This window comes from Semicossyphus pulcher, unplaced genomic scaffold (genome assembly GCF_022749685.1).
Source record: "Semicossyphus pulcher isolate SPU_LCO1_2020_fin unplaced genomic scaffold, fSemPul1.0.p SCAF_11, whole genome shotgun sequence".
In the NCBI taxonomy this organism is placed as follows: Eukaryota; Metazoa; Chordata; class Actinopteri; order Labriformes; family Labridae; genus Semicossyphus; species Semicossyphus pulcher.
Window position 1 is genome coordinate 14,531,894 of NW_027211615.1, and position 10,923 is coordinate 14,542,816.

The 10,923-nt window shown below is 40.9% G+C and overlaps 1 protein-coding gene across 1 annotated transcript; it reads right to left on the reverse strand.

Moving 5' to 3' along the window:
• Positions 1-4,615: 4,615 nt before the first annotated feature.
• Positions 4,616-10,772, reverse strand: fam167ab (family with sequence similarity 167 member Ab). Its single transcript, XM_069657315.1, has 3 exons — positions 10,675-10,772; positions 6,992-7,527; positions 4,616-5,695 (listed from the first exon to the last, which is right to left on the reverse strand). Exons 2-3 carry the CDS (start codon positions 7,355-7,357, stop codon positions 5,432-5,434), a joined length of 630 nt encoding a protein of 209 aa, XP_069513416.1. The 5' UTR covers positions 7,358-7,527; positions 10,675-10,772; the 3' UTR covers positions 4,616-5,431.
• Positions 10,773-10,923: the final 151 nt, after the last annotated feature.

Below are 10,923 nucleotides of genomic sequence, written 5' to 3' on the forward strand. Positions count from 1 at the left end.
CTGTGAAGTCACTCACCTGGCTTTAATAACATTTCCATCACAGTCTTTCGTATAAATTGTCCCTAATTTTTGAAAATAAAAAACAACCAGGAATCAAAATATGTTCGTTCTTTGTCCAGGTTGTCTCATGTTTGTTGTGGGAGTGGAGCAGAGGTATAACAGTGCATGTAGAGACTGGAACACTACACCTGGGTTCAAATAGCCCCTTTGGCTTGAGACACTGTCTGCCCCTGAACAAAAGGATGAGATAATCCAGACGCTGATCTCACCGAGCACACACTGATTCTTTCTCCTCCTACAAACAACCTATTCTCCGTATTTGTGACAACGTAGTGCATAATTGTTTTGGTACAGACGGAGAGCAAATGATTCTTTTTGATAACCGAGTGTGATTTCTTTCTCACAGTACTCGGCGCAATCCTAATTGCCCTCCTGTAAATTCTCATCTTAATCCAATTTTAGACCGAGCAGAATGACTCATTACAGCGAGTAATTATTAAACAGATCAGTTGGTTTAATTAAGTCATTAAAAGATCTCGTGCTGTTTTCTAAAGAGTTTGCCAATTATCTTTGCAAGCACGACTGGAGCCCCTGTGGTGCTTCTATAGTGACTTTATCACCTTGAATGAGCATGTCTCCTCAAGAAGAATTAGAGGGCCGTCTGTTTACTTGTTGCAATGAGAAGATCATTGTAGTCAGGAGGGAAAACTTGAGGTTTATGCTATTATGGTAAGTGGATTATCACCTTTAAATGGATGTAATAAATAATGACAAAAAAACTTACAATTATTTCTGGGAGTTGATTATGTACATTTTTTCTTGAAGACACCTTCAAAGCAGCTAACACCGTGTGAACAAACATCTACAGATGCTTCTGGACACATCTTCTGTGATGTTCCTGGAATCATCAGGTGTTTCGGATCTTTCAACATCGTACACCCTCCTCCAGGTGACCCAGCCGGGGCTGATCAGACCTCAGATTGTGCTCATAACTGCTCTTTTGAGCAACAGCCATCTCTCATCAGCCGAATTCGAAACTCTGTTGCTCGCTTACAAAACAGCGACATAAACGGCTCCTGCCTACATGAATGCCCTCATCCAGCTCCACACTCCCTCCCGCCCACTATGCTCTGCCAATGAAAGGCGCCTGGTACTCCCATCACAACAGGGCCCTAAGTCTCTAACTAGACTCTTCTCCTCAGTAGTCCCCAGGTGGTGGAACGAGCTACCAAACTCCATTCGGGCCGCAGAGTCCCTTTCCACCTTTAAGAAGAAGCTAAAGACCCAGCTCTTTATGAACACCTCTGTGCTTTATGATATTGAAGCTATTGATGATGATGGCATTGAGGATGTTGTTGATGTTGATTAGGATATTCATGATGATGACTACATTGACCTTGTTGATGTTGCTGCGTCCGATCGCACTTGAAGCTTTGTTGGCTCTTACTGACTTCGTTCCCTCCTGTCCCGATCATTGCTTGTGTTGTCTTAACTCTCAGATGTACGTAGCTTTGGACAAAAGCGTCTGCTAAATTAAATTGCAACATCTTCAGGCCTTCTCTGCCGCATCAGTTGTTGATGTGGACGGCTCTCCTCTTCCTCTCTCCTTCGATGCCCAAGCTGGTGTAGGCTCTGGCCAGAGAATGGCCGACATCCGACCTCCACTGGGAAACACCTTGCCCTCCATCCCGCTTGCTGGCAGTCGCTGACCGATTACTTGGAGAACTTCCTTTCAAAGGCTGCTTCCAAGTGATCTTCCCACGGGACTGTGAGCTCCAGCAGCACAGCTTGCTTTGTGGAGTCAGATACGAGGACGATGTCTGGTCGCAGGGTGGTGGCTGCAATATGGCTGGGAAACTTCAGCTTCCATTCAAGATCCACCAAGAGTTGGCAGTCTCTTGCTGAGGTCAGGATACCAGCAGATGTACTTTTGGTGGGAATTGGCTGCTCTGACAAAAGTGATGGACTTCTTGAGGAGTCGGGACCGCTTCGCCCACTCAACTCCTGCGCTGATGGCTTCTGTGAGGGTTATAATATGTAAATGTGTCTACTGCTTATTTCAGTTGCTCTTAAAAATAATTGAATGTAAGTTACAACAAATTCAAATAATATCTTGAAATAAACAAAAAGCAGAATCTTTATTCGCATACAAGATCCTGCTGCCCACAAATGTCACACAGAGCTCACTAAAATGAAAAGGAATCTGCAAGCACAGAGCCTTTCCCAAATTAATATCCCACAGAGAAAGCTATTTTTAGGTCCTGCACATGTTTAATATGTGTCCAGGAGCCGGTCCAAGTGTCCCTCTGACCTTATAAATCTATTTTCCACCCACCAACACGGTCAGAGCCAGCGTCTCAACACTCCTGGGGTTTGATTGTGTGGTCATGCTTAAGCCTCACAAGTCTGCATAGTGCCTTTTTTCCTCCAAAGAAAACAGGATTCAGCTCTTATTACTGCATTAACATGTTAACACTGTCACTGCTGGTTGAATGTTTTCCAGTAAATCACTGACAGAGTGCTCAAAGGTCTAGCTTGGTCACAAATGAAGGTAAGCATCCAAAAAAAACATCAATGAAAGTACTGCAGTTTGCCCATTTACTGTGCTCTCCTCTGGGCCGTGTTGTCCTGGATGTGCTGAGACACTCCTACACAAAGGCTCGGCGTGAGATGCAGTCCGGGATCCTCGCCAGTTTCAGCCTGTGGTTCACCTTGTGAGGCTTCTGTCTGTCTGCCATTCATGCTTGAGTTTGCAGCTCAGTCATGGAAAGGAGTACATTTCTGTGGTGTTACATCTGTTATTTTCCTGGAACAGGATGAAGGCTCAATTCCCAGTCTTGAACACCAGAAAAATAAGTCGTACGTTAAAGACTTTCCATAAAATAGAGTCTGTTTTCCTTGATTTTGGTCAAAGTCGCCCTTTACTAACTGCTCATTTAAACGCTCAATGTGACGCTTAATATTTGCTTCAGGACTCTAGCTGTTGATACAGTATCTTTTCTCAATGCTTCAGCAGCAGAGATAGTGCCTGATTATATGCCTGTCAAGTCATTTTGTCATGCTAATGAGATGGTTTAGGCATGAAATTAATAAAATTGCAAACTGTAGGGGCAGCTGTTGGGCAGACCTTGAGTCTAAACAAGCACAAAGTGTTTTTGTCATTTTCACTGGAACAAACTGTGTCTTGGATTTAATTGTTGCATAGTATTAATTCCACTGTAATATCTCCTCTGGTAATATAGAGCAAAAATAAAAACCACCTTGATCATCACGCTAGAGCTTGTTAGAAAAAAGTATGTGATGGCCCCTTTGGCTGCCTTTCAGTCCAAAGGAGTTGTGGCTTTCAGCAGCGATAAGCCAACATAAAGCTGGAGCTCATGCATGAAAATCTCAGGCTCAGCAGAGTCATTCATGAGGTGCCACTTCAACCCTGCAGATGGAGGGGAACACGGGGGTCAGTGAGGGGGTTACACTGACACTCACATGCAGGACCTCATGACCCCCGTGCTCATGTCTTCACACGTATACCCAAAACTGTGGGAGCCAACTGTTTAGTTCTTGTGCCGTGTGCACAGATGACAGCTATTGGCAGAACCAAAGCATTAGCATAAAAATGACCAAGGAGCTCATTTGAGAAACACATTTTTTAAGTAATATCTAAAGCTTAAGGAAGATTTGGACATCAAGGAAAGTCTTTTGGTTTGTTCACTGGTTTGTTTGATGAGCACGATATACTCTCATATCTTGACATGAAATATGAAGCTACAGCCAGCAGCGAGTTAGCCTAGCTTAGCTTAGTTAAGCAGAGGGAACGCAGAGGTAAACAGCTAGACTTGCTTTGTCAGAGGGCAACTAAGCCTACTTAAAAGCAGGTCTTAAGCTCACTGGTTACATTATATTTTACCTAGTTTGTTTAATATGTACAAAAACAATTTTTATAAAAATGAAAATTTGGGGGCATTATCTGCTGCCACTTTCTTCAACTGTAACCCACTTGAAGTGGCAAAAGTGATTAAAACATATATGATTTTAGTAAGGATTACATGAACATAATACTGTGTAAAATGTTACTTGGTAAGCTTTAGAAGTGCTTGTAGGATGATATACCTTCTCGGCTGCGCTAGCTGCCTCCCCGTTTGCAGTCTTAAGTTAGGCTAACTGCTGCTAGCTCCATATTTAGCTTCATAAGTCACATGCACATGAGAAGGGTTTAAATCTACTCAACAAAAAAGATTAAAAGGATTATTTCCCAAACTGTCAAAATACTCCCTTTGCCTGTTTGTGTGATTTTTACTTAAACTATAGTATACATTAGTTTGCTACTTGGTATTCTAAAGCAACAGTAAGATTTAAATGTAGCTAACATACCTGAACAATCATCCTGTTAAAAGCACTCATCGAAAGAGGGCAAAAAGATTACTGGTTCTGTGTATCTAAGCCTCTTTATTGCATGTGCCTCATCTCACAGATCCTAACATGGTTCACTGAGCGCTGTAATACCCCTTTACCCTGTGTTTGAGTATCACCACAAGAAAACACAAGAGGCCATTGGTGAGATTTTGGTGTAATGAGAGCAAATTAAAGTTTGAAAATCAACACATACAACGTTTGGTAGATTATTTATTTACAGTCCTTTGTGAAAACATATTAACACTATCAGTGACCCATCACAGGTATATCATTTTACAAAAGCAGTTTTAAGGTATGTTCCAGTTGATTATAAGCTAACTAACACAAGACCAAGCTGACATTGTGGTTGCTTCTTGCCAGGTGGCATTGTGCCTCACTGTTCAGAGCACCCTCCAAACTGAGACAAAACTCAAGTATTATGTTCGTACATAAAGCTCAACAGTTGTAGAAGACACCAATGTTACCTTATTGTTTCAGTGGTTGTTGTAAAAGTCTTTTGTGACAAACAAAAGAAGATGAGTAAGGAAAGGTTTCCTCTGATGATATATCCCATTATAAATGCCTACATAACAGAAGGCTCCAAACAAGGTCCGCATAATCATGTCATTTGGCGCACACAGAGATCTAGATGGGTTATAATTCAATGTTTATCCATTAAACTAAACCATGTGCCATCTCACATCGTTACTTTCAGACTGGAACTTAACAAGCAGAGCATAAAGTGGACAAAGCTCCAACCAAGACACATCAAGATACATCAGGATCAAACCAACTAGTGCATTCATTATAAAGAATAAATCATTGTCATTATATTCTACAAAAAAGGGGTTGCTAAACTGATACTACTTTACTAACTCAAATGCGCATTATGTATATTATAGTGTAGACTTCTTATTAATAATAAGGCATTTTTTTAAAAGCACAAAACTTTTAGATAAGGATTCAGGACATGGAAATGTCACTGAAAGCATAATACAGAGGTCAGTGTGCAGTAAAATATATTTAAATATTTATTCCGCCACTAGCAGAGCGAGAAACGGCGAGAGTTAATGTTCATCTTGGTAACGCCAATGAGCCTCAGCGGGGCGGAGAGGCCGAGCCCCGGGGTGACCGGACATTCGCACAGCAGATCGGACAGCTCGTCGCGCTCCTCGAGGCCAAAGGTGGCGTCATTGAGCATCCGGCGGTGCAGGTGGCACGTCTGCTCTATCTTCAGCTTGTTGATGTCGCTCCGGAGCCGCATGAGCTGCCTCGCCAGCTGCTGGTCCTGCAGGCGCATGTCCGTCTGATGGAGAGAGACAGAAAACAGTGGTGCTCAAATATCCTGCTGATTTACGGTTAATCAGTGAACCAACTAGAATTTTCACAAGGGTGGAGTTGCTCAGTTGTTGCTTGTGGCTTTTGGTCTTTTATCTGTTGATATCTCTATTTAATGCAAAGTAGTTATTTAAGTAAGTAGGCCTGTCTGTCTTTTTCTTTATCTCGATCCATCTTTGCCGGTCGCAGCAGACGACCATTAAGGCTCGCTCTAGGTCTGTGTCTGTTAAAAGGAAGTTTTTCCTTGCCACTGTTGCCAAGTACTTGCTCCTGGTGGAATAAGTTAGGACTCTGTAAATACCATTACAAAGATTAGGGTCTCGACCTGCTCTTTATGTAAAATGTCATGAGATAGCTATTGTTGGAATTTGGAGTTATACAATTAAGAACTGATTGATTAGGTTTGGTTTTAATTGGTGATTTGTAGGCAGATTTCGTTGCATGTTACAGAGATGTTACAAAGCCAGTTTAGCCCTATTTCCAGTCTCTAAGCTAAACTAAGCTAACCACGTCTGTATCTCCATATTTACCATTCAAACTTAACAGTGTATTTTCATTTAACCTCCGTCAGGAAAGCCAACAGAACCATTTCCCAAATATTAAACTAATTATTTAAACACTATTTTTATTAAATGCTGTTTAACTTCTGAGTGTTATTCCAACAACAATTTACACATAGTTCATATCATGGTAATCTAAAAAGACAACTCTCCTCATAACCTCTCTCAATTTTATCTCTTTCGCGTCCACTGTTTATGTGCCAATGTCTGTGCAGAGATCGTAATCATCTCTTTCCCACAGTCCTTGTGCAAAATATCTGCAGCCACATACTGTGTGAGTGTGATTCGGCCTCTGACAGCGCCTCTTTGCGTGCTCAGCTTGTGAACTGTGAATGTGCAGAGCAATTGAGCAGAGTAAAAACGATTACACTTGCAGAAAGTGAACATCTGATGCAATTACCTGAGTCCCAATCAATTCTTCCGGCCAGTAATTGAACATTGCGTTCATTGTGAAGTTCTAATTAGCTAAGTAGCAGGAACTTCTAGTCTCTTAATTTGCAAAATTATACAGCTTTTCAAATTAAAAACTTGAATGAAAGTGTATCCAAAGATTGTATTACAATTTTGAGATTTAAGTGCTTAAACAAGATCTTAAGACGCATCTGCCCGCTGCAAAAATGTAACGAAAAACATTAAAGATGCCAAACTTTTGGTTCACTGCTCCATATTCCAAAGATGACAGATAAATGTAAACTTAGTCTCACCAGTTCTCTCCTCAGCCAACTGAGAGCTTCATCAATGTTCCCAAATCCTTTCAGCACACCTGACTGCAACTTGCACTGAATCACATCAGAGTTCACAGCAGTCTCCTTGGGCGTGACCACTTCCTGTCCGGGCTCAACTTTACTCAAGCCTTTTCCATCTCCTGACTCTTTGAAGCTTTCCGCCTCGAGCCTAGCTTTCCACTCCAGGTAAGAAGGTCTCCTGGTCTCCAGTCTTAATTTCTCCGCCAAGGCCTTCAGGTTCATGAGATGGTCATCTGTAGGTACATCGACGTCTTCCTCACATTCTGCTTCCTCCAGGACACAAGAACTGTCCACCGTAATCTGAGGAGCTTTGGAGGCGTCCATTTAATCTGCTCAATACTAAAAGATTCCTAAAAAAAATGTGTCAAAATAAAAATAGATATCTCTTCCTTGTTGGTGGCCTCATTTGTTGCAGGTTTCTTTGTCAGGAAAGTGTATCCTCAAAGGGTTTTAAAAGGATCCATTGATGTTTTGGAGGCAGAGTATCTTTACAACTGGGAGGAGAGAAGAAGAAAGATATGAAACACTCCCTGACCGCCGGCAACCGTCTACTAAATGACAAGAGACAAAGCTAATGTGACATCTGACAGTAAGGCTACATGTCAACTTTGGCATGACAGGCTCAGCTGTTTGACAGGATAGATTATATCTCATAAGGCTGAATGGTATTTAAAATAAAAGATCAGCACACTGAGGGAACACACCTCCAGATTTTCATTTAACAGGAACAAACAGTTTCCATAACGACAACAACACAGGGACTGTAAATGAATCAGCAATTTCGTCGCCTTAACCAACCAGATGACTGACAGTGGAACACAGCAGCTGATACTTTGGGTTTAACTCTTGTATTCACAGCTAAAAACACACATGATGTGACTACAAAACATGTTTCAAAAATGACTTTATCAGAATCTAAGTATGTTTAAGGACTTCTCATAAGACAGGTACACAAGTTTAACTAACTAACACAACTTAAGAACGTGCATAAAGTCTCTGCTTTGAGCTGAATGCTAACTTCCAGATGTTAACATTCTGAAGGACACGACCACAGTCAATATCTTAGTTTAGCTAGTTAGCATACTACCATTTGCTAAATAGCACTAGCTGATAGTTTTCAGATCCTACACAGTATATGCGTTTCTAAGTACTCATTAGATATGAATACAATTTTTAACAAACACACAGGTCAACAATGTGCCTAACGTCTTTGAACGTCTTTTAAGCTAAATGCTAACTTCAGCATGCTAACATACTTTTATTACACGGCTGTGTTAAATACTTGATACTTATTGGTTAATTATGGCATTCCGAGGTGTGTCATTTCTTGATAACAGACCGTTGTTATGAAGAACAGACTGTTGCTAGGGATGCGGCTCTAATCACAGACTTGGCATGTAAAAATGCACCTCATTACATGTACACATACAGTATATAACTTACACACACAATTCAACAATGTGCCTAAGGTCTCTGCTTTGAGCTAAATGCTAACATCAGAATGCTGACAAAAATGTTGGATAAGTTGAAATTTTGACTTGATTTTGGTGAAAGATGGAACAATTTTAAAGCATCCATCCAACAGTTGTTGAGATATGAAAGTCTGGAAAAGAAAACTGTTTTTATCTCACTGCACATTCATACACAATTAAATTGACACGACAAAAGTATGGCATCCAAATCCAAAGTGTTTTTTAATCTGAAGAACAATGTAACAACTGAAAGACTAACTTAAGAAATAGAGTCATAGAATAAACCTAATGCAGCCTCTTTAATGATATAGCTAACATTCAGTCATACCAGCGGCAGCAAAAGCAGACTTTCTGCCCAGTGTCCTCTTACAAAGTCTTCATGCTGTCAGTAAGTGGTTACTGCTCAGTTATTCCATAATGGGCACAGCAGACCAGCAGTGAAGTCATTGCCCTTCTATCTAATGATAGGCTTGGCTGTTTTGCAAGGTATAACATAGATCTCTGTCCTGACTGCGCATAGTCGCGGACTTATAGAAGCCGGAAGGATGGATCCTCTCCTTATTCTACAAAGGAGTCAGCGTGTCTCTGGGGAGCACATTGTTACAGGAGACCAATACAGGAGGAGAAAAAATCTATGCCACATGCATTTTTTAAGTGTTTGTAAAGATTGTATGTACAGAAAGGGAGTGGTTTAAATTGTGAATAGGAACTGCAGATGCAAGATGTTGATGGGGAGGGAAATGTTGTATATGGAAATATTATAAAAGGAGCTGCAGTCAAGTGTTTAAAAGCAAAACCCCAAACTACCGTTTTTATCATTTAAGAGGCACTTTTGGTGAACCCAGACACTTTTAGAGAGGTCAGCAGGAAATCTATCTCTTAAGGAAGAAAAAGTACATCCTAAATATCAAGTATCAAAACTTAGGGCAAATAAAAACACTCAAAAATCTGTGAGGAGAAAAAAATCCCCATTATCCCAATTTCCAAACTTGCATCCGGATCTCCAAGCATCACCCCGACATTCCTCTGGTTTTAAGGCAGAAGACTTCAGTTACAGTGTTGCCACACAAACAGATTTTATTTTGTGGTGTTGGACCATGCGTTTCCAAAACCTGGTCTGGCTTATGAAATCTGCCTCTCATATCTGGAGCATGCAGGCATGTCTGCAAAACAAACATGACTGCAGGGTAACTAATCAGGCTTTAGTGTGTATCGCTAACATTTATAACATAACACACGTCTGAGTCATTCTCTCAAAGGTGGTACATTTCAAACTGCAGGGTTGACTACATCTGCATAAACAGTGCAGTATACAGAGGAATATAAGCTATATTATCCATGTAAATCTGCAGCATGATCACAAGTTGATTCCAAGAAAGAGCCTTACACAAAAGCTATTCATAAAGGTAAACATCACATTACCCTAGCTTATTTAACTCCTTTGTTTTGGCAACAGAAACTTAATGAAACAGTCTTTCAATCCATGTTAACAGCCTACACAAATCAGAAAAAGAAAACAGAAAACCCATGGGCTAGATGTTATATGTATCAACAGGTTATCTTCCCTGGCTGCTTATATATTAAGAAAAGGAATTAACTTAAATAAAGTACATGATTTGATAGGGCTAAGATGCTTTGCAAAGATAATTTTACAGTCTTATGTGAATGTCATTAAAACCATCAAACATTGTTCCTTGTGTATTTGATTAAATCACAATACCTACATTTAAACAGGACTCTTTTAACTTATGTGTAATACAATCTTAAATTTAATGTCAGCATAGCTAGGTAGGATTGATTAGTCCTGACCTGCAGAACACATGCACACAGAATAAACTTTAGGTAAGTAACACAATAGCTTTTGTACAATAACAAAAGTACAACTTAATACCTTATTTCCTTTACATTTCTACTTGTTGTTGTTGTCAAGTTCACTAATGTCAACGTCTTTCTCTCATTTCTCAGCGTAATAGCAACAACATGCTTGGTTTCCTCAACAAATAGCCTAGCATCATTTCTGTACCAAATGTATGCAACATTAAGGCTGAAGTTGATGTCGCGCGGTCATTAGTGCGTCCATTTTCAGCACGTGAGCAGACATTAATTTTAACTTCCCCAAGGTGAGACATCGAAACGTGCGTCATTTCAAACTGCGTGTGGCTCGTGTACCTTAAAAGTCTTCCCCTGCTGCAGTCCAACTTGTAGTCAGCCACCATATATCCCAGCATCAGTGAAGACCCTCACGAGCGCGCTGCCTCTCTCCCCCTCTGATATTATCCCCCAACAGCTCCACGGTCCACTTGTTTTTGAGCAGGGATCTACCGGAGGAGGGGCGGGGAGCCTGCGTCAGGTTGTGGTTGCCTGGAGACGTCCGAGGAATCCCTATCAGACTTCCCGCCGCATGAATATTTATGTGAG

Excerpts from the sequence above, each read along its gene's own strand:
- fam167ab (XM_069657315.1), bottom strand. The coding sequence starts at position 7,357 with ATGGACGCCTCCAAAGCTCCTCAGATTACGGTGGACAGTTCTTGTGTC. Across the intron at positions 5,696-6,991 it reads GTTGGCTGAGGAGAGAACTG|ACGGACATGCGCCTGCAGGA; the intron begins GTGAGACTAAGT and ends TCTCTCCATCAG.